This window comes from Calonectris borealis, chromosome 11, assembly GCF_964195595.1.
Source record: "Calonectris borealis chromosome 11, bCalBor7.hap1.2, whole genome shotgun sequence".
Taxonomy (NCBI): Eukaryota; Metazoa; Chordata; class Aves; order Procellariiformes; family Procellariidae; genus Calonectris; species Calonectris borealis.
Window position 1 is genome coordinate 12,408,653 of NC_134322.1, and position 23,412 is coordinate 12,432,064.

Consider the following 23,412-nt stretch of genomic DNA (forward strand, 5'->3'; position numbering starts at 1 on the left):
AATTATAATTAGTTCTGTACTCTCTCACTGCTTGGGAAAATCAGGATTTTGGTGTGGTTTTAACAAAGACTATTTAATTGACAATTGTCATAAACAGTTTCTATAATCCTTGGATTAAAGATATGATGGATGCAGAAAGTCCTCAGTCACTTGAGGCCAGTCATTCATTGACTTTGGGGGACATCCACTTGTTAGTGCTAAGCAAAGAGACGTATTCTTCAACCAAGTGGTCAATGAAGGCAGGAATGACAGTAGACCTTAAAGAAATAATATGAGTTTACTTTTTAAAATTAAATACCAATATATCTGATGTTCATTGGCTCTTTCCAATAAATATAGAAGTCTAGAAGCACTGTGAGTGTATTTTCCATCACTGTTTTTGAGAGTAAAATGCGTATAAATAATGATTGCATCCCCCTCAAAAAAAGGAAGCTCATTTTAGCTCTTAGATTTTCTGAAGATCATTCACAGTTACCAACAGAGCAATTTAATGCTTTAGTAAATATTGTAAGAACGTATTAGAGAAGAGAGAACCCTAGACTTGCTGAAAACCTGTAAAATCCAAAGACGACCAGAAGAATAATAACTGAGAGGTAGGGTCCACAGTAACATCTCCAGAATTGTACAAAAAATTAAGAGTAATGAAACACACGAGTGTTAGCATCTCATGTACTTTATATTGGTGGGTATAATATATATATTTAATAAAATTATACTTGCTTAGCTGAAAACACTTGTGAGTCAAGGGTTAGATCATTTGCCTTCTTGGAAAGAGATGTTTCCTACTTCTAGCAGTAGGTATTGAATACATGAGATAATTCCAGAATTATGGCATGTATTCTGTAACATTTCAACAGAGAGACCATCAGACTTACTCAGAGTTAAGTAGTGCACGTTATTACTGTGTTTATTTTTGGACCACAGTCTTAATGCAAATCCCATATATGTGGTTATGCAAAATGAGCCAGATTCTGGTCATGATTACACTGGTGTACACACAGAGTGATGCCACAGTTTCACTGAGGAAGGAATCTGATCCTGTAACACAGAGGGTTGTGTGGTATTTCAGTTAAGTAGTTGATGTGTTTCACCATAGAGTTGGAGATGAGATATTAGTGTCTGAAGCAATTTTTGTACATTATTGACTTAAATTTGTAACACTTTCTGAGATTTTTTGAGGGGTTATTGTGCAGTCACGAAATTAAATAATTGTTAAAATATTTCTGTGAAAATCGGAATTCTGTATGTTGTCATTGTTTTTCAGATATTTTTTTGTGTCTTTTTAGCTGGCTATTTACAACATAAAACTGTGTTACAACCTTACTCAAAAAGAACAGTATTAGTTATTCCAAAGTCTTTAGGCTAGTAAAAAAACATTTCAGTATTTACTTCACATCAAATCTGTCATCGCTAAAATCATATCACTAAAAATACATGTATATGAGAAGTATTGAGAATACAAGAACCTGGGCAAGTGCCTGGCTGAAGAAGTTTGGTCAGGGAACTGTCTGCCATGTGGAGAAGAGTCTTCACAGGAATACAACCTGTACCCCTTGCTTTCGTTCGGTAGTTTTCCACCGCCATAATTTCTCAGGAGTGCTGGTCCTTTTGGGTTATGGCAAAGAGGGAGCTTGCTTAGGACAAGCCAGATGATTCCTGGCAGCTGTTATAAAGGAGTAAGAAGAAATTGTTGATTGCTCTAATTACCTTGTTAAATAGCTGCCAGGACTTTAGAAGTTCTGCATTCTGTTAGGACCACAAAAGTTATTTGTCCGTATGTCATTATGATAATATATACTTACCAATACCCAAAACATCATTATTAGATTTCCTGCCTTCCCTTTAAGTGATCCACACTGAAAGCAAGTCGACTTCTCACCATTCCTGCTGTATGTTTACTCACTGTATTTCACTTAGCTTGAGCAGTGAAATTGGCTCGCTTCCTCCCTCTCACCTCCCCTTTTTATTTATAACCCGTTTTCAGTTCTGGACTGAGTTTCATTCCAGTTTCTGCAGTTGTATTGTGTTTCATGACACTGCAGAGGAACATTTATATTTTAGAAAAAAAAGGTTATTTCTAATGTATTGTACCACTCCCTCTCCTTTTTAAGTGTGAGCACTATTTCTTTAAATCCTGTGTGTTGCATTGTCTGAAAGCATTTTCCCTTTCTTTGGATGTTGGTCTATTTAATATACTGTAAGTCGTTAGGATCTATTTTTCTTACACAGTTTGCACAACTTTTGGATAGTCTCAGTTATTTTATAGTCAGTGTCTTCTGGAGCCAAAGAGAAGAAATATACAGAGCTCGTCTACTAGCTTTGTCTTTACCTTGCTATTTAATAGTTAATACTTTGTGGTATGTTAAGAGAGTTTCTATAACGTGGCACTTCTTAAGAACTCTTTTTAAGAAGTAGTAATAAACTTCAGCCAACTTGTTCTTTTTAAGTGAAACTTCCAGAGTTCTTCAGTTGAATCCATTCTCCTTAATAATCATCTGGTCTTGACAATAAATATGTCACCAAAGTTAGTTACTTTTTTGCAAAAAGAGAGATGGAAATCAACTCAGAATTTTACTTCATTGTTGCTAGCCTGTGAAAGAAATTGGAAAAATTAAAATCTGCAAAGAAATGTTCCTTTGTAGCTTATACAGCAAAGTAGGGTGGGTTAGAGTTTGTCAGGTAACTGATTATTCAGAAATGAGAAGTTATTCTGCATTTAGCTGCATTGCTTACTGTTTTCTTCATCATGGAAAAGAATAAAATGTGGTAACAATTTTCTGTATTTGGACTGCTGCCGCACATAATTTGGAACAACAGAGCTAAAGCCTTGATTTTGGTGAAATGCTTAGTCTGCGTGTTGGATTAAAATGTGTGCAACAAATCACTCCAATTCTATAATAATTTTTGAACATTATTTTTTTATTTTATTACTGTAATGTTATTACTTTTCAGTTAAAGACTTCGAGAACTGGGTCAGTTGCAAGAACAAAATTGGCATGAAAATAGTTGTATATTTGTTCTTGAAAATGGATTGCCAAAATACTTTTGAAAATGGTCAGCCTGAATTGTTCTGTACATCAAATGCAACTGATAATGTTAGTCTCACATGGTTAGTAAGCTGTTATTTAGAAGTCCTGTTCTTTAACCAGTATCCTAGGAAGATTAGATAATATTTGCTAGATGGACATGTTAAACAGATCATCTGTGCAGAAATGGATTTGTGAAGCAGCTTACGGAATGGAAAATAAATTTAGGCTGAAGTGTGCCAGCACGTCAATATATGAGAACAATTTGCAACAAGCAAAGGTGAGGAAGACATGCAGAAATGGGTTTATCAGAATCATGAATTAGAGGATAATATTCCTGGGGCTGGAATATATGAGGCAGTAACTAACTTTTGTAGCTGACTAATATAGAATGAAGAGTTATGATACCAGTGGAAGTTATTTATTGCAAGTGTTAGATACGCTTCAATGGATGTTTTTTACTCTTGTTAAAATAACGAGAGGCAACTTGGAGCTGTGATCTGTCCGCAGCACAGCTGTGGTATTTTGAGACATTTCTGCTGCCGGATTTATACCCCTGCCAGAAACAGTGCCTGAGCGGTTGCACTGCAAGTCCCCAGTTCCAGTGACATCTTAGCAGTAGCCAGTGTTAGATCTCAGCAGTTTGAGCTCTGTGCTGTACTGTGTGCCGAAGCAGCTGGGAAAGGGTCTTGTTAATATGTGAAGCCATCTCTGGCACTGGAAGGGAGCAGACAGCAGTGGCATGGTGATAATTTCTTCACATACCACAGCTAAACCTACTAAACCTCATTGGTAAGAAGTGTTAGACATCGTAGGAAATAAGTTTTAAAATATTTAGAAAGTTTTGTTTTCTTTCCTTCTGAACACCCTCTGATATCTTTGCCACGTACTTTCCAATGATGACACATTGGGATCTGACTGGGGTGAGTAATGGTGTCTGGCTGGGGGGAGGAGAGGACAGGGAGTGCTTAACAGTGAGTAATTATTTAAGGAAATGGCCCGTGGGGAAAAGAGAGTGTTGTGATTGGATGCATTTATCAACTGGCATTTCAGTGTCACCTGTGGACGGAGAATTATTGTGTCTGACTTTTTAAATGGTTGGAAGTCGGTGCATTGAGCTAACATGGGAATGTTGTGTTGCGTGTCTGGTCTTCATTCAGTCTGTGAAGCGAGATGTGCAACATGTCCCCTATTAGGAAAGACGGAGCTAAATAATAGTTATCCCATGGGTTCCTGAGCATGGTCATTCACTTTTCTGACCAGCACTTAAAAGCCACAAAGTCCTGTATGCAAAACATGATTTCATGATCGCCTACAAGCAACTGAAAGGGACATTTTGCAAATGAAAATGGAGTTACGAGTGCATTGCCCTTCCCTGTTTCTCTGGTACAGTGACACACACAGGTTTGCATTAATCTTTTGGGAGGGGTATGTGTGTAAAGCATTCTGTTTGTTCTCTCTGCCCTTACCAGGAGATTTTAGTATGTCTGAAAATACCTAGAATCACTTTGAAGGACATTTGGAAATTGAGCCTGACATGCTAAAACTTTGTGTTCTGTAACTCTCTGTGCTATAGTGATGCTCACTGCTAGTCAGCTTGGTCATGGTGTGCTCTTTTGTCAGTTCTGACACCCTCTGTAATTCTTGGAATTTTACTGCAAAAATTCTCATTTCGGGCACAGCAGATCCTGCCTCCTGAAATGAGGCACATGGTTTTCTCCATCATCTTTAAATGAATTGCTACCCTCTCTTAAGAGAGTAAAATGATTGAAGTACAGTGAAACATACAGTGATGGAAACTGTGTTTTTTCCATTAACAGTATAGTTGTTTGTACAGTGAGAGGTATCGTATGGTTTCCAATCCTGTCAAGAAACATGGCTTTCTCAAAGAACTAAAATTTTAAGAGTTGGAGTTTCTTATCATATCCATGCTGCCATTGTATCACCATTTATTTCAGATTTTAGATCAGAATATCTGATATACATTTCTTCCATTCCTGATTTTTAAACTCAGGAAAATTGATAGGAGTTTTGTTTGTGCAAGCACACTTGAATCAGCTTGGCTAAATATGATTATATGTGCGAATTTTTAGGACTCATTTAAGATTCTTCATTCATGGCTCAGTGAAAGCTAATTTTTTTAAAACACTGTTTTTATCTCTGTTCCAAAAACATAATTTGCTTGGTGTCATTCTCATGTCATTCTCATATCATTCTTATTGGTGACATTTGAGTTGATACATTCGGAGTTCCCTTCTCCCCCATTAATTTTTCCCATATATAAATATCCAGCCACTGGACATCTTTGGAAACTCCTTTGGAAATCCCATCATCTGTTTTTCTAATCCTAATCCTACTTTTTCTAATCTAAAAGTTGTGCTTAAGGCAAATTTTCCCCCTCTATAACAGAGGTGTGGTATCTTTTCTTATATATAGCATTCTCAGCACCTACCATGCCAGGCCAGGGAAGGATGGAAGCTCGATTTCTCATACTGTTCCTGCACCCGACTGCAGAGTGCTGCATTTTAATTACCCAGTATTTTTTTCTGCTTGTAACTCCATAGTTACTGGTTCCCTCACCATTTAAAATTCCTGTGTGTACTTTAAGAATGCCATTGAAAAACAGAATTGCTATAAAATTCTTTTTGTTTTCCATTAGAAATACACATTTTGGATGCTTGAGAAAAAATAGTTGAAATTTGCCTGAAGTCGTGAACCATGTTAAAAGGATTCTGCTACTTGAAACGGAGACCACCAACCTTTTAGCTAGCGTTATTCTTTGGCGGTGTGCGATCAGTTTCCAAAAGAGCATTCTCAGGTACAGCTGGTGCGATTCTCTTTTCTGATGGCTGGCCAAGCAGTGGCACGGGCCGTCAACTGCAGTGGGTCACACGTGAGCAGCGCTGAGTAGGCTTTGCAGAGACGAGACTGTGTTTCTGCCTTCTGCAATGTTCCTCTTTTATCCCCAGCTGGTAAAAAAAAAACAAGCAACCAACCCACCAAACAGCAGAAACAAAAATGCTGCTAGGCAGGAAAGTAAGTTGTAATAAAGATCAGCTTTAAGACACTTCACTTGCCTTAGAGCCCTTTCTGACCTTTCTTTCATTCTTTGTATGATAACAGAATATTCCTCTCCTTCCCTTTTCCCCCGTACTAAAGAAAGGGAAAGTTGCCCATTTGCGTTGCCGAGGGTGGTTTCAGTTACACAGCAGTCTTGGCTGGATTTGGGGGTTCATGCAGAATTTACCCATGTGAAGTGCTAACAGCTAGGAGGAATACTTCCTCCCTCCAAGCAATGTTCCGGGTTTGCTGCTCAGCCAGTGCGCAGCACAAGGTACTGTGTGAGCTGGGAGTGCTGTGTGCTGAGACCTGGAAAAGCAGCGCTCATTTTATCATTATCCATTTCTTTATGATGGCAAGAGATGGCATTTTCCTGTTTTCAGTAGTGAGATCTTGATCATGGTAAGATAAATGCTGGCTTGCTAGGGTCCCATCCTTTGACCTTTGCACCCATTCAGTTTCCATTTATTTTAGCAAGGGTGAAGGAGTCTGTCAACCTCCCTAACAGGTGGTTATCAGTTTGCAAAATCAGGCTGTTAATTTGAAACATCAAGAACTCTTTATAGAAGATTTATAAGGAATAAATCTTGGAAGAAAGAGTGACCAGAATTTCATCCAGCATCCTTGCTCTAGCATAATTGTTTAATCTGGGTTCCATTAGTTAAAAAAATTTTTAAACTGTATTTTTACATTAAAAACTGTATTGTGCTTGAAAACAAACAGAGGTTAACGTGAACTGAGGGCTTAAGATGTGTATCTAGTGTCGAAAGTCTTGCATTGGTGCTCAGAGTCTCTTTGGTGCTGTCCAGCATTACTTGGAACAATTATCGTTATTTATTGCTGTGCTTCGTTTTGATCAAAGCCTGCCAGTACTACATATTTCAGCAGCCTCTCTGGTGCTTTTAGGAACATAAAGGATCTTTTGAGAAGATAACTAAAATTATTTGATGATTGTGGCTGAAACAGGAACGAGCTCTAGATCAAAATGCAGCTTGATTCTTTCCTGCAGACTTAATAAGCTGGATTCTTGCATGGTGTAAACCAGCCTCATTCTATTGCCCTCTTGCTCTTTTGATGGTATATGAACTTAATGTGGTTTTACAGTTTCTGCTATCTTCTCAGTTGTCTGAGGCTCCCTGTGGAATTATTCCTTATCAAAATAGCTTAAGAAGTATGTGAAGAAGCAGATAAAGTTGTTAGATAACCGTGACTAATGCCTTACTGAAGGCTGCTTGCACGTGCTGAAATTTGCATTAGAAGTGACTTAAAACATTTGAATTATCAGTTGCATATGTTTAAAAAATAATTTTACTAAAATAATTTCAAGTCTCAACATTCTTTAGTTAAAATGAAATTACCTCTGGAAAAAAAACCCAAGCAAATTGTGCAATAGCTTTTCTGGCTATATTTTTCCCCTTGCTCTCTTTTCAGCTCCTGACTGATCACTTGGAACCTTGTGTTTGAGCTTTACTCATTGAAGTAGTTTGTGTAATCACAAATGACACGAACGTATACGTTGTTACAAAATAAAGATTGGGGTTTTAAGCTAAATATCCCAAGTCAGTGCCTTGTAGCATAGACCTTAGGGTTTACTGCGTCTTCTGAAATCAGCATAATTCATAAAACCAAACAACTTCAAGGAAAATGGTGTAACTCAAGGAAATCTCTTTACATTCTCTTTTCTTTTTGCCATCGTGTTAGTGGAATCCCATTTCCTTTTCCTTCTCGTAGGCCTTCACCTTGTAACGTGTCAAAAAATATTAAACTCACTATTAAGAATGCATTAATTTTAGAGCTCTTTTTATTAAGCCTCTGTATAAGAAAAATGGACTTGAAGTGTGTTCTTGGTGGCCATAGGTTGGTGTGTATATCCAAATGATCTTTTTCTATGCATTTTCTGACCTTTAGAATTTTCCATGAAGAACGCAAAAGAAAATCTTACTTGTGTAAAGGTGAAATTGTGTTTGAGAAAATAGAAGGAAAGCTGTACTCAGCAGAAAACTGAGTACTAAGAATAAAATTTATCAAGGCAAAGGATTAGGGGAAAATAAAGTCTATAATTCTCCATACTAAAATGTTATGAACTTGGATAATAACAAATAGGAGCTGGATTTGCTTGGTTTTGAGTGCGTATTTGACCTACTTCTTGTTACTGAAACCTTGTGGAAAGATTTGCATGATTATAAAGTTAACTTCATCGGGTTCACCATATTTCTAAGTCATATTAGCCACTGCTAAGTCATTTATAGCTTGAAAGCAAACAATCGTAAATGCTGATCCATTCATATTCTACCATAAAATACAAGATGGGTTATTCACTACTGTCTGACGTATGCTTCAGGCTGTGACAGGGAACAAAATGACTCCTTTTTAAACTGTCTATATATAAACGCACAGGGACAATCTACAATGAGAGAATTCATTCTGAGGAGGTACATTGGATATTTCCTGTTGCTGACACAAAACTGTGGTGTTTCTAAAGAAATTGTCATCTATTGTTTTAATATTAGGAGTTCTAATATTGGGAGTTTTGCATACAGTAAGTCTCTTAGACCTCACTTTGTTCAAGAATGAAGAATCAATCTTGGAACTAAAATTTTTTGATTGATAGGTTTAACTGACCATGACTTATTTGTATTCATTTGTGTGCTGAAGGAATAAGATAAAGCTGGTAATGTTTGGTTTTGTACTACATGCTTCCAAAGCTGCATTTCTACAATGAGAAATGAGAAAGAAGGCAATGTAAGTTTGTAAGACAAAAGCAAAACAAGCCTGTCTAATGAGGAAAATGAAGGCAATTACAAAAATGCTTAAAAATGGGAAAAGAACTTGATAGAAGCTGTAGTGTAGAAAATTAATATGGGAAGTGAAGGGACACAATGAGAAATACCAAGCCAAAAAAAGTTAAGATGATGAAAAGGAATTAAGTAACCAAGAGTAAGCGAGATGTTATCGGAGATTCTGATCATTCCATGATGAGGCTCACAGAATTGCTAGGGAAGAGGAGGGAGAAGTGTTCAGTAAATGTAGCTGTACTGTTTGGAGGGGATAGGACAGAAATTTTATATTTGCAGTCTGATAGCATTTAAGGATGACATTAAATAACAGTACTTGCATTTACATATTTTTATACAGCTAGTCCAGCACCAAGGAGACTGAAAAGAGCTAGCTAAAGGGTTCTTATATCATGCAGGTTAATTCGCCATAAATCTGGAAATACAGGACAAATTTCCAGAGTCTGGAAGAAAATTATTATTGTTCCAATATTTTAAAAGGAGAAGAGATGATCTGGGTGATTATAGGTCTGTTAAACAGGCAAAAGATACAATAGCAATTATAGGATGTAATACATAGTTAATGAAGAGTAAATGGTATTTAGTGTCATTTAGTACAAGTTTATCAGAAATAGGTCTTCAAACTAACTTGATTTCCTTTGTGAGAAGATCATTTTTAATTGATGAATAGTAACAATATAGCACTATTTATAGCTTACAGGACTTCCGTAAGCCATTCTATTTATTCTATCAAGGAGCGGCTTGATTAATCAGCAGAATTATAGTATATGGACATAGCATCCCTATGGATGGAATAAAGATTAGTTAAATGATGGGTTTCAAGTTGCACCTGGTGTGGGGAGATGGGGCAGATGGGAAAGGCATCCGTTCTTACTTCTGCCCTATTTAACACTATTTATCAGTGGTTTAGGGGAAACATTATTGTTAACAAAGTCTGGAAGTGGCATGAAAATTGGAGGAATTTATAATATCATGACCATAAGGCAGTGTGGATTACTTAGTGACCTTGGCTGAGGCACCTGGTAACTATTTCAGTTCAGACAAACATCAGGTTCATAATTTGGTGGCTATGCTTACAGGATGCTGCACTCTGTCCTGGTGCACCATAACAGAAAAACATTTTAGGGTCGCTTGTGAAGAATTAACTGGAGTGCGCACCCCGGATGTACAGGAGACAGCAGGAGTTGGCAGTACCACTGTTTGGTTGTTGCCCTTGGAGAATGGAACAAAATAAAGCCTACTAGTATTTTATTAACATCTTAGTTTAATTCTGTCTGTTGGCCAAGTGGCCTGTCCTACCATAAACAAATCAAAGCAGATGTGTTCCACATGCCCTCCATTCAGCTGTAGGCAAAGCCTACCCACATATCTGGTACAGCGTATGCCTGAATAACAGTGAAAACTGTCCTCAGAAAACTTCCTGCAATCTGTATTCTCTTCCCTTGAGACTCATTTGAGAACAACACTTGTGGAAATAAACATACCCTAACTCTTTTATCAGTATTATTTTAATTAATGCACTGAATATTTAAAACAAACTAATGAAGAGACCTCCCAAAGAGTATTACTAGAGATTAAACCAAGCAGCAAAGGGGACCTGCAGAATCTTAAGTGTATAATACTCTTGGTAAAATAGTCACAATGTATTTTTAGAACTGCTTATTTTCAGTGGATTTGAATGAGAAGAAAACTTGAGAAAAATCCTCTGCAGAACACTGCTAAGTAGAATTGTTGGGCTGGTAGGCAAGTTATGTGCAGAAGACTTGCCTAGATGTGCTGTTGCTTTGCTTATTATGAGTTTTGTTGTATATTTTTATTGTGATGCTGATTAGGTTTCCTGTCTTTGGCACAGATTACAGGACCGGCCCTTGCTTCACTTTGATAACCAACCAGATGTGCCAGGGACAGCTCAGTGGAATAGTCTGCACAAAAACCCTCTGCTGTGCAACAGTTGGGAGAGCATGGGGCCACCCCTGTGAAATGTGTCCGGCCCAGCCGCATCCCTGCCGCCGAGGCTTCATTCCAAACATTCGAACTGGGGCCTGTCAAGGTAAGTTAGCAGCAAAGCTTCCCCAAAAGCTGCTGAAATTGTTACTGGATTAATCTTAATTGAGTTACACTGCTGTGAATAACCTGTCCTAAGCCATTCTCAGCTATATGTGTGAAGAATGGAAAAACATTGTCAGATGCATTACTTCATGATTCAGTGAATGCCTGATGTTCAAGTGAGTACGTTAGTAACTTAGGTCATGTGAGAGCAGCCAGCATCTTAATGAATTTCTTGCTGCCAGCAGCCCTTTCCCTTGGTTCTGTAATGGTGTTTTTCTGAGTGTACCACTCAATCATTCGCTGGAGGAATCTATTCTGTTTCAAAAAGCACTCAAAACATGCAAAAATCAATCTGTGGCAATACTGTTCCATTTATCTGGTGTGGGATTTTTTAGCTAAAATTTGTTGAATTTGGATTCCTCTTGAATGTCTTGTCTCTTGAGGTACACTGCTTCGACCTGGAGAAAAGTGCATGTCGTGCCATTTGAAATGCCCTATTATATATTTTAATACAATTTTAGAAATGCATTTGCATTTGTTTCAAATCGTAAAATCCACCCAGATGTTGCTTACTTCTTTCAGAGCATGCCTTGCCATAGAAAGTCCTTACACTGCTTTTGGCTTTTATTCTAATACTTCCAGCTGTATAAATTCTTTTATTGTCTGGATGTCTGGCAGGAAACAGGAGAAAGTTAACAGGGGCAGCTATGTATTAAACTGATGTGGATTATGAATTCCCAGGACCGTATCTTTGGGGCTAGTTTATTTCAATCTGTCTAACATTTTCTAATAAGTTACAATATTTTTGAAAATAGGGGAGATAAAGATTAGAAATCTACGAGTAATTTTATTTAATCATGAAATTCCTATAAAGGACTTCAAGGCATTCCATTGCATTAAAAAATGTAGATATCCTCTGTCACAGGCCAAGTCCTGGTTGGTGCCTGCAGACAGGCATGGTGAACTTCCAGTTGGGCATGTTTGTGTGTGCTGCATAATGTGCACGTATTTTGACCTCAGCCATTCTGTTCCCCCCTCTCACTGTAAAGGTCAGAACTAAATTGTGCAGAAATCTGTGAATCGAGGTTCTGGACACTTCTGAAATCTTATGTGCATAAATATGGGGCCCACACCCCTGAACTCATGCCACACCTAGTTATATGCCTCTTGTTTTGTCACGGAAAAGCTGCAGTGACCTCTCCAATGGGTTTGTGCAGTTCGGAATAAGGCTACTTCTGCTTGCTGCACATTTCTTAGCATGCAGCTACATTTATGCTAATCTGTATGCGGTGCCAACACAGTTTTGGCCCTGTATGTTTGACTTGTACTTTCCAGTTTTCCCTTCTCTTGTAATGTGTTCATAATTTCAACAGATCTGCTATGGAACCACATATTAGCTTTATTTTTCATGCAATTGTACTAAATCCAGTCCTTTTGAAACCAGATAACATCCATTCAGACTGAAGACATTTCAGGGATTTCACATCCATATTCAATCTAAATAAAGGAAAGCAGGTTAAATAAAATCCAGGTTCTCTGGAGAGAAAAAGGAACCGTTATTATTGTGTGGAGAAGTCAGAAAAAATAAAACGGAGGGGAGGGCAAGTTTATTTAAAAAAGTAAATAGAATATCGCTGCCTACAGTTTGACTTTGTCTGTCTGGCCGAAAGTTAAATTAATATCACAGCTGAGGTTTTTAAAGATACAAAGGAGGAAAATGAAAGCCAAAAGGTGGGATTTTGAAACAGACATCGTGACTCAGGAGCGTGACTTCTATTTTTTTAATATTTTTTTTTTTTAAAATCAGTACAGTGCCATCAAGTCTGACTGATTACTGTTGTTAAAGCACCGCATATCGCTGTAGCTCAAGTCTCTGCAGCAATGTGGCTGTGTGGAGGGTGCTGCGGCTGTGCCAGTTCTGCGTGCCGCCCGGCACAGCGGTTAGCTCAGGCACAGCACTGCTCGGCTCTGCTGCTGCGCCCCCGGCCTGGTGCAGTCGGCCCCGGGACTTTACGTAACGCTCTGCGATGTGGTACAGATATGCCCCTTGGCGTTCCTGAGACTTCCCACTTGTGGCTCTCAGGGAAATTGCCTCTTGGCCTTTTGTACAGACATAATACTTTGCTTTTCAGACTACGAGACACATCACAGCTGGCTCTCTGGGACTTAGAGAGGGAGATTTGAAGGCGTCATCTCCTTCAGCTTGTGTCCCTGCATTGAAACCGATCCTAGCGTGAAGCCCCAGAATTCAAGAAATCGGGTTTTACCAGCAGCAGCTGGTACTCCTTGGGGAGATGGGGGAAGCACAGGCATTTGGGTTGGAGAGTGGGGAGTGCTCTGTTTGCTCCTGAAGGATGGGGAGCAGCAGACACAGGACAGCCCCTGGGGACAGTGAGCCAGGCCTCCGCTGTCTCCTGTTGCAGTGCCTCTCCTCCTCCTTTAGTCTCTTTTCTCTAGCTGTTACTAAGCCATAGCAACACTCTTGCAGCTAAGTGACGACACACATGTTGTTGTGCTAAAATAGCTATGAGGCCAAAAACTGGGGCCTCTTGAAAGTGTTTGTTTTGAGCTTCCTACCTAGCCTGTGATATCATCTTCTTTGTTTCATTTTCTTGAGTGAAAAAATTAAAAGCAAAGAGAGAGAAATAAAGGGGAAAAAAAACCCTTCCAAAATTATGAATGTCTAAGCAGGTCATTAATAACTCCTCCTCAGACATTAATTATGGCTATGAAACTTCTTGAGTCAAATCCTAACCACAGCTTAAAGTCATTGGTGCTGATCTTACTGGAGTGACGAGTTAATCATTTCCATCAATAATGACTGCAGTTCCCCATGCCTCTCCATGCACAGTGCACGCTGCTCCTCCGCGGCTCCTGCATCTCTGTGCTGGTGGGCTATGCACTGTATGGAGTTGCCAAGATTTTCAAAGGGGCACGTGATTTTGGGTGCCCAGCTTTAGATACTTTAAAGGAACCTGGGTTTTGGCAGGCTGTGTTCTCTGCACACCATTCCCCAGATGTTTTGGAAAAACAAAGCAATAGCAGTTAGACGTTTAATGTCTGTAACAATAATAACCATGTGATTTCTTGCAGAAAATATTTAGAGTACTATACTTAATCATACTTTGCATAGAGTAATTACAAAATTAGTGTCTGTCTTCACAAGCAAGTATCATAATATTATGATGGGTGAAGAATGGATTTAGGCATATTTACTTTAATTTCTGTGTAGACAAATTGTTATGGCTGTTCTTGAGAAATTAATTAAAAGTGAGTGTTTCTTCCTTTTTTATATGATAGATGTGGATGAATGCCAAGCCATCCCTGGGATCTGTCAAGGGGGAAATTGCATTAATACTGTTGGATCTTTTGAGTGCAAATGCCCAGCTGGACACAAATTTAATGAAGTGACACAAAAATGCGACGGTAAGAACTTTTAGAACTTTCTTTTGAAAGTAAAGGAGGGAAAGTCTTCTTCATGGGGCCAACTTTGTTTAGAAGTTTGTAACAAACTTTCCAGTCTCTTTTGCCCTGAATATGCAAATAGCATTCTTCACAACAAATAGGAATAATGGTCCTTTCTCCTTCTAAACCAGAGAATCTTAAATATTGGCCCTGCAGCTTTTTCCAGCCTTTTATGCACATAACATTTTACAGACTTAAAGGTACATCTGAAACAAATTAAACATTAAAACTAAAAATACTTTTTAACCAATATGTTGCTTCAGAAATGCTTGAGGCACATGTCTCTGTGTGGATCTTTTAACCAAAAAGTGTATATGACTGGAAGGTTCAACACATTCCCACCTACTCAGGTAAACTGTATTTAACATTAATGGGAGTTTGACATTGCTGAGTGAAGACTGCAGGACTATGCTCTAAACTCATCTTTACAGTTGCAGATGTTAAGGAAGGACAAACATTTTATCTTTCCTTATTGGTCATCCTATTTTGGAAGTACAGCAGGTGCTAGATATTAGTGTGGAAATTTGTAGTGCGTGATGATGGAATCTTGCTAGTTTTTAACTGTGATTTGATAGTATTTTTTCTCTCTATAATAAAATAATCTGGCATAGATGTCTCCTTTGCTTTAAGAGAATTTTGGATACATAAGGAACGTAGTACTAAAATGTGTCAATTGCAGAGTTTTGATTCATCTTCTTTACAGTGAAGTCCAGATAATGTTTAAACTTTTACAACTGATTCTCCTTTCAGTCATTAGACAAAAATTAAGTTAATTTGAGCAGACAAGTTTCATAAGTGGTTAGTGATTTTGGAGTGCTGTCACGAATGAGTGGTTTTGAAGCCACTTAAAGAACCACTGGCAAAGGTATCAGCAAAAGTGATTTTAATAGAAATTTATAAAAGCGTGACTTAACAGAATTCAATGGCAAGGTTCACTCTATTACTTATTACATGGATCAAGTGTACACAGGGAAAATCGTGTCAGAATTATGTTGGAATGATTTATGCAGAGATTGATGATAAAAGGGTAAGGGAGACCCTTCCATTGAGTCATGAGGTTCAGAGTAGACCCCCTTGCTCTTTAAACTCCTTCTTAGAAAGGAGTCTAGGTGCGGCTGGATCTACCCCTAGTCTCAGACTTGGACAACGGTTTATGCCTAAGGGGTTATATGTGTTTAGCAGCAATTTTACTTGATTACAGATTATGCTTATTATTGATTATCTAAATCAATACGCACAAACACACACACACACAAAAAGGTCTAGATCAATTCACGTGTAAGGGCCCAAAGCTAAATAAATTTATAAAGGCCTAAAGCTAGATAAATTTGTAAAGGTATACCTGTTAAAAATTCCCCTCGAGTCTCGTGAAATACTCACGTTAAATGCCTTGGCATTTCTCAACGGGCGAAGGGTTGAGCCCCGAGGAGTGTCTCGGCCAAGGAGTGTTTCAGCCCAGGTCCTGTCGGTCCTCCGAATCTCACAGACTCGAAGTTTACGACCTCTGAGAGGCGTCCCACTCAGAGGGAGATTCTGGGTGCAGCCTGCTGCAGTCCAGGATTGCTCAAAGGATCACTGTTTATAGGTTCGTCAGATGATTGGCTTTAGTCATCCGTGACAATTCCCAGGATTTCAACAACAATGGTGCCATTCCACTCCGGTTACAACTCAGATAGGGGTGTCAGGGAATGACGGATTATCCCTAACTTTGTCCCCCACCTGGGTTAGGTAACGAAAGTTCTGGTACGGCCAGTGCTGTTCCTCACTTTGGCCATGCAAGAGTTCTGGGAACAGTTGAGGGACCCTTCACTGCCCAACTCATTACAAGAGGGCCAAAGTTTATCAGGAGTTCCTGAGGTCAAAGAATGACCCTGGAAAAAGGGGGGGAAAGGAATACACCACCACAAGTGTCAACTTTCAATATCATAAAGGTGTGTGACTGTAAGAGTAAGGTGTGCATCCACCACCCTTTCTTGCATCAGGTACCTTTAAGGAAGCACTCACAATTTTTTAGTCACTTTGGAAGCATTATGACTTACTCTTTCAAAAGAAAAATCCCTATTTCAAGCAAAACTTTATAATTTAATTGCAGGTTAGGGAAAGCAATTTTAGAAGAGTTTGTACACAGCTTGCTTTTCATAATGACTGCAATGGTTTTGGCAGAAAGTAACCCACCTTTAGGGTAGAACAACATTGCAAATTTTTCCTTCTGTGGATGAAGTACTAAGAACATGGTGAATAGGGAAGACTGAACGTGAGCCTTGTTAAGTATTAGTATTTGAAAAACTGAAACTGTAGGCTTGCATAGGCTGCATTGTATAAACATTTCTATGGTATTTTTCGATTGCTGATCATGTAAAAAAAAAAAACAAACGAAAAAGCCCAAACAAAGAACAAAAAACCCAAACAAACACCACCTTCAGAGCCTGCGCTTGGTAATAGTTGAGGGACTGCACCCAAGAACCTGGGATAGTTTGGTGCATTCACAAATCCTGCCACAACTTTTCTGCCCCATCGTGTGAAATCCCTTTGGAGTGATCACCTGGCTGCAAAGATAGGATGAAGTTTTCTTTCTTCAATTCCATACCTATAAATTTTTGAACCTCAGCAGACAGAGACTTACTTTCAGTACATCTTCATATTGCATGTACCAAGCAATTTTAGTTAAAGCTGTGTAGGTATTAATAAAATTCAAAGAATTAAAAGTAGCACCCTTATACCAGCAGCATGAAATAGGGTAGTGATTCCTATCCTATTAAGAGCACAGTCGTGTAACAACAGAATATCCATTCTGCTTTTTTAAATTATTTCTTTGAGTTTTAAGTTGAAATCTTCAATATAAGACAAGGTATAGTAATTAACTGTAATTAATTCTAATATATAATAGTTAACATCTGATCATGTGCTTGGTTTAACTTCCTATCCAGCAAGTAGGACTTCTAGCAGCTGTAGTGTGTCCTTGAGCACTGATGTAGTAGAACTGGGAGCTACCTGCTGAATTACCAGCACTGTTTTTTCAGTGGGTCCCCATTAAATTAATGACAGAAATGATCTGGTACAGTGAGACAATGCAACAAGATGGGAAATGAGGTGCATTGGCCGAAATTCTCTTTATTAGCATAGTTGGTGGAAAACTATTTTAAGTATTACATTATTTTACTGCTTCATATAACCATTACTCTTCCAGTTGCATTAATGCTGAGGTAAATACTTTTATTTGGGGGGGAGTAATTTTTCCTGGAGTGACATTTATGTCTGCGAGTACATCGAGTATACTTACCTTTCTAAAACTCACATACTTAACAATGACAATGTTGCTTATATGAATGTCAACACTAATATAAATAGTGAAATACTGTTTGGGTTAGGCTCAACCCTAAAATAAAGAGTGATGATTTTGCTTTTAAAAAGGTCGGACTCTATATAAACAGTGGCAACACTGACTTTAAAATAAACGTTGGTGAATTTGAGTCAGAAAATGCTTGAATCTGATCCATTTACGACTGCATTTTTCTCTGTTAATTAAGGGCTTTATTCAGACCAAAATTCAATTTCCACATTTTTTGTCACTGAGACTTTTGGGACTCCTGTGGAGTATAATCCTGGAGCAGAAGCCAGAAGTCTCTTAGCAGTGCTCCCAGGGCACTCGGACTTGGGGCTTTGGCAACACCCTCGAAGTAGCACTGAACAAAAAGTCACACCCCTCTCACACACCCAAGCGAGGAATGCGACCCACATCACGACAGCTAGCAAGATGCTGGGGAGGAATGTGTGCACAGGGGGCCCGAGGCCCTGCACCGCTTAGGATGGGTCAGCCTGCAAGGCTGTCTGTATGCCACCCAGCCCCTCCACTCCTTTCCTGCAAAGGCAAGGGCCCACAAAGGTATCGGAGCATCCAATGCTTTACCTAGGGGAAGAGGAATTGATAATTTTTTATATTACTGAATTTTTGTATTACCGTCTTCACAGGAGAGGTACAACAGAGATCCTCTCTACTTGCTAAAACGCTCATTAACGGTCCTGTGGGACTGTGGGTGTTCCCCCATCTGTTGGGGCCAAATTCCAATTTAGGCGTTCCATTTAAATTCCTCCAATCGTTTTTAATGACTATGATATTATTCACTCCTTGCCTTGGCGTGTTGGGTGGTGTTGCAGTATTTCATCTCAGAAATTTTTGTGGTTGGTGAAATCATTATTACAGCCATGTGTCTATCTGTTTGTAGATCTCTGGAGGAGAGGTTGGATAGAGTCCTGTGATGCCATTATTTCTGGCTGGATTCTCCCTGTCGGGAGAGCAACTGGGTGATTGTAGATGGCTGTGACAGGCAGTTTTCATTGATCACGCTAGAGAATAACCTCCCTTTCTGCTCTGCTTTGCTGATTCTTCTTGTAGGTACCATGGAAAAAAAGTGAGCTGTTATTAAGCTCAGCTGGTCTCCAGGTTCCTAGAAGATGAGGGCAGTGCTAAGTAGATACAGCTGCATTGTTAAGACAGTCACTGGAAACCAGGGGGAAAGTAACTACACATCACAGGCGGGCTACTGATGGTAATCAAGGAGCAACTGGGGCTGTCGTAGGTTGTTATTCACATGACTGTAGATAACATAAACTTCTAGCTGTGGAAGAAACCCTTACAAGTTCCCTCTGTTTACGTATGCAGCTATGATCAGGTATAAGAAGGTATTTGTTAGGTTTTTTTCTGCAGACTTTGAAAATTTTTCTGCATAGGATCTATGATGATGATTTAGTCTGTGGATTGAGATTCATTAGTGAAGAAAGTAATGATCTGGACTTTTATTTTAAAATCGCTGACAAAATCTAAGGGGAATTATGGACATTGCCTGACTTCTGTGAGTAGATATTTCAGTTACTGTCTAGAAATCTGTTGAAAGTTCAGAACACTGACTTAGTGGAGAAAGCCAGGAAAGGTAATTTTTGTTGCCTGCAGTCATCCTGCTTTGTGCTATAATCCTGTCAGATTGTATTAGTTAAACAGTGCCTATCTGCTCAATGCTTTTATATGGGGGGTTTCCAAGAAAAACCCAGGTGCAGTAAGAAGGATGGGCAATTAAGTAGGTGCTTTGCTTCCTTTGAGTCAGTATTGACCTATTGCCTCAGTATGGTGCCAGGAGACGCTGTGCTGCTGGAGATACCCTGAGACATAACGGTTAAGCTCCTAATTGCTATGGTCATTACAGGTCCCATGACAGTTTTCTTAATTCTAGTGTGCAGAATTCAAACTGGAGGGGTTGTGGTTTACTTGCAGTTAGTAAATCCCCTCTGCAGTTTAAGATTTTCATCCATCATTATTAAGCAGTAAAACAAACTCTCTGGCTTTTTGCAATTTACAGATACAATATTTTCTTAGGTTCTGTTTCACTTGTGTTTATAAGATGCCTAGCAAAAGATCCTGATTCAAAACTGCTGATTATGCCTCTAGTACATAAGTTAGGAGAGGTCTCAGACCACACTGAATTTGATCATTAATACTAATTATAAAATACCTGTTCTTGTGCCAGAGCTAATTTAGCTAACCTTCCCCTGCTTCTCTTTTTGCCTTGAAGATATTGATGAATGCAGCACCATTCCTGGAATCTGTGATGGAGGAGAGTGTTCAAACACAGTTAGCAGTTACTTCTGCAAGTGTCCTCCAGGGTTTTATACAGCTCCTGATGGCTTAAAGTGCGTAGGTGAGTAGAATCCTGTAAATAATAAGACAGTAGGTGTCATGGACATTCATGAATATCTAAAATGGGTAACAGTGTACCAGAAACGTATTTCAACTCGTGATCTTGAAATCCTTCTTTTATATAGAAGTACATCATGTGCCTCTATATGTATTCTGAAATGAGTTTTCCATTTGCAGGATGCGTTTCCTCTTTCCCTCTTTGTTGTGACCTTCCCTTTTATTTTTCTTACTACAGTTTTTCTGTTATGCCATATTTGTTGCCTTAAGATAGGCAGAACTTGCTTAACACATCTCCTTGATATTCTTGCTCTCATGTTTGTCTTTGATTTAGTCCATGTTATATTCAGTAGTCATTTAGAAAAGCAAATATACTTGAGAAAGAAGGTAATCACCCCAAACAGCTTTTTTTTCCTCATTCCAAGTGTTATGACCTTAATGCAGATAATTTTCATTAAAGGAAGTAATATGATAAGCTGGGTGTGGGACATTTGTATCTGCTTTCATGATGTTGATGATTTGGCAGTGCTGTTCTTTCAGGCTTTCACTGGGGCAGAGCAGAACCTGTCTTCCAAAGGCCAGACCAGGAACCAAAGGACTGTGTGAATTGAATCACTGCCACTGCAGTGCCAAAGCCATGAAAAAGTAGTGTTAGCACTTATTGCTTCTGGAAAGCTTACAGCCTGCTCTGAGGCAGGTCAAGTATTCAAATTTTTTTTTTTCTCATTTTTATGCAGTAATTTCTTTTTTCACTGCCAGTGCTGAATTTTGAGCAATTATTGTCATTTGAGTATTAAATGAAAGGTTTATTTCCTCAGTTTTGGCTTGTTTATTTAAAGGCTTATACACAGTGCCAGCACTGGGGTTCAAGAGAGCACCCTGTGTTTAGTACCTTTGGTAGAAAATCATTTGGGAAAAAGTTGAAAAAAAATAACTTCACAGACCAAAAGTACCAAATGATAATAACTTCCCCAAAAGTTCTGGAAGTAGCCTGGGTTATGATTAATTTTGAATGCTGCCATTCTATTTCTGCAGATTGTGAGAAATGGACGATATTTCTTCCATTATCAAGAACAGCATTTTGGTAGATTGGATCCATACTGTACATGTAAAATGCCAGTTGGAGCTGCTTTTATTGCTTCAGATTAATAGCTCCTAAATGACTATGGATCATGAAATCACTGATTGCTGCTTATACTTAATATTTATGAAGGAGATTCACCTTTCTGTAACAAAAAATTTCTAGAGGTGCACAACTTCCATTTGGTTTTTACTTTTTATAGTCATTGCTCAGTCAGGACTGCCCAACATTCACACCCATGTTATATTCCTGCAGTTTTCCAGTCTTTTTTACCCACTGTATTTGTGGGCTGAAATAGTTCAGCTAAAGAATTGGGTATTTAAATGATGACAGGCTGTGTTAAGTAATATGCCAGCCATCATTAAAAATTTGGCTTTGTGTCCAAGGCAAAACGTGCTAAATGGGAAGCACTATTAATTATCTGCAGATATTTTGGATTCATGTCTAATATGCAGACTGCATACTTGCCATAGTAACAAGGACAGAGCCCAAATCTGTATTCGAGCTGGGCAAAACATGTAATCTTGATTTAATTACAACATGCCTGTCTTAAGTGAAAAGTGTTAGCTGAACGTGTCTATTCTGTTAGAGATGAGGAAGTGCTTCTGAGAAATTTATCCCTTATGGGTCTCAAACTGAGCAGCACTGGAGCCAAACATCCAAAGGAGGAACCGGGAGTTCCATTATTACAAACCTTAAAAATTAGAATAGACAAAGCAAAGATAATATCTCCTAGAGCTGAAGAGCAGAAACAAGAGCAGGACATCTCAACCCAAGTACATGAAGAGTGCTATGAAGAAAGCTGCCAGCCCATACTTCCAGCTGGCATAAATTTGTTTGGTCAGTGTTACTTTTTGATGCCTTTTTCTTTTTTTTTCTTTTTTTTCTTTTTTTTGAAGAGGCACATTTTTCTTGAAAGCTATTTTCATGGTGATTTTTTGCCTTTTCAAAATACTGTATTTTTAAAGTGAAAAATACTAAAATATGAAAAGCTGAAACAGTAAAAAAGTTGTTTCCTTATTTGTGTGTTTTACCATTTGGAACAGAAAATGAAAGAGGAAAGAAAGAATCACTTCTGATTAGGAATATGGAAAGATTTGGCATTTTTCTCAGAAAACTTACTGTCTTTTTCTGAAAATTATGTGGCTTTTGGATAAGCTTTTACACCTGTAGGTAGGCAAAGATGTTTGCTGTGTGTTTACCTTTTTATGGCACATTGTGTGGTTCCACAGATCCCATGTAGATGCTTTTTCCACTTCTGGCCATCACTACTTTTAAATGTTTCAAAACTTGGTACTGACCAAAACAGAGAAGGATGAATTACAGAGGATGATAATAGGGTCTGTTAGAGGACTGACTTCCTTATCATCCACGCCACCATCACACCAAGCATCTGAATATCTCTCCACTCCATATGAAGACCAAAATTATAACAGATGCAGTGAGGAACAGTTTGCATCAGAGCTTTATTTGACTTTTAAAATAGTAGATTAAGGAGTGTATGTGTTTGGCAGTTCAGTTGGGTACCAGAAGAAAATGGAGGACCAGTAATTGAACTGAGTAGATTTTTTTTTTTTTTTTAGTCCATTTCAGATTTCCATTATGTGATTATACGAGTGAACTAACTAAAGTTTGGAGGCAAAGGCCAACTGACTCTTTTAGCTGTACTGCCAATAATATCCGTGTTCAGGGTTCCAGCTAATAAAAGACAGAACCATCACAGACTCTCCCAACATATCAGTATATATCAGTTTCCTCAAAATAATAAGAAACTTCCCTTCTTTTTTTTACATCCGTTAGAATAGCTAGTAAACTCTGGAAAGCACAATTACTAGACAGATGAATCCACCATGCCGTGGATAAATGAGATAGATACTGTTTCTTTAGGGAATGGTGCCTGCTGTTGCAAGGTTATATCTGCAACTTTTTGCTCTACATTTTGATAGCAAATGTTCATATATTTTAGAAACAAACTTGGTCTGGTTTATCATGCAGCATCAAATCGCACCACAGCTTATATTGAGTTTGACATGATGTGACATATTGTGAAACAATTGCTCAGAGCTTCAAATTGTATCACAAGATTTTTTTTTTTTATTAATTTTGCTCCCATCCACATTTTCTTTCCCTTCTCTAAGCTGGGGGATCTCTGTGCAATGTTGTTAGAGCTGAGTGTATCTGGGTACAGGACGTTCTTTGTACAGCACGTGCTTGCCCTTCTCAGACAGGAAGCCAGCACATCCCCATAAA

General features: G+C 38.5%; 1 protein-coding gene across 1 annotated transcript in view; it reads left to right on the forward strand.

Moving 5' to 3' along the window:
• FBN1 (fibrillin 1) overlaps nucleotides 1–23,412 on the forward strand; it is a 158,424-nt gene that overhangs the window by 44,186 nt on the left and 90,826 nt on the right. The window contains exons 6-8 of the mRNA XM_075160043.1: nucleotides 10,734–10,931; nucleotides 14,231–14,356; nucleotides 19,960–20,085. Of these exons, the coding sequence (XP_075016144.1) occupies nucleotides 10,734–10,931; nucleotides 14,231–14,356; nucleotides 19,960–20,085 (450 nt within the window). The remainder of the gene's footprint in view (nucleotides 1–10,733; nucleotides 10,932–14,230; nucleotides 14,357–19,959; nucleotides 20,086–23,412) is intronic.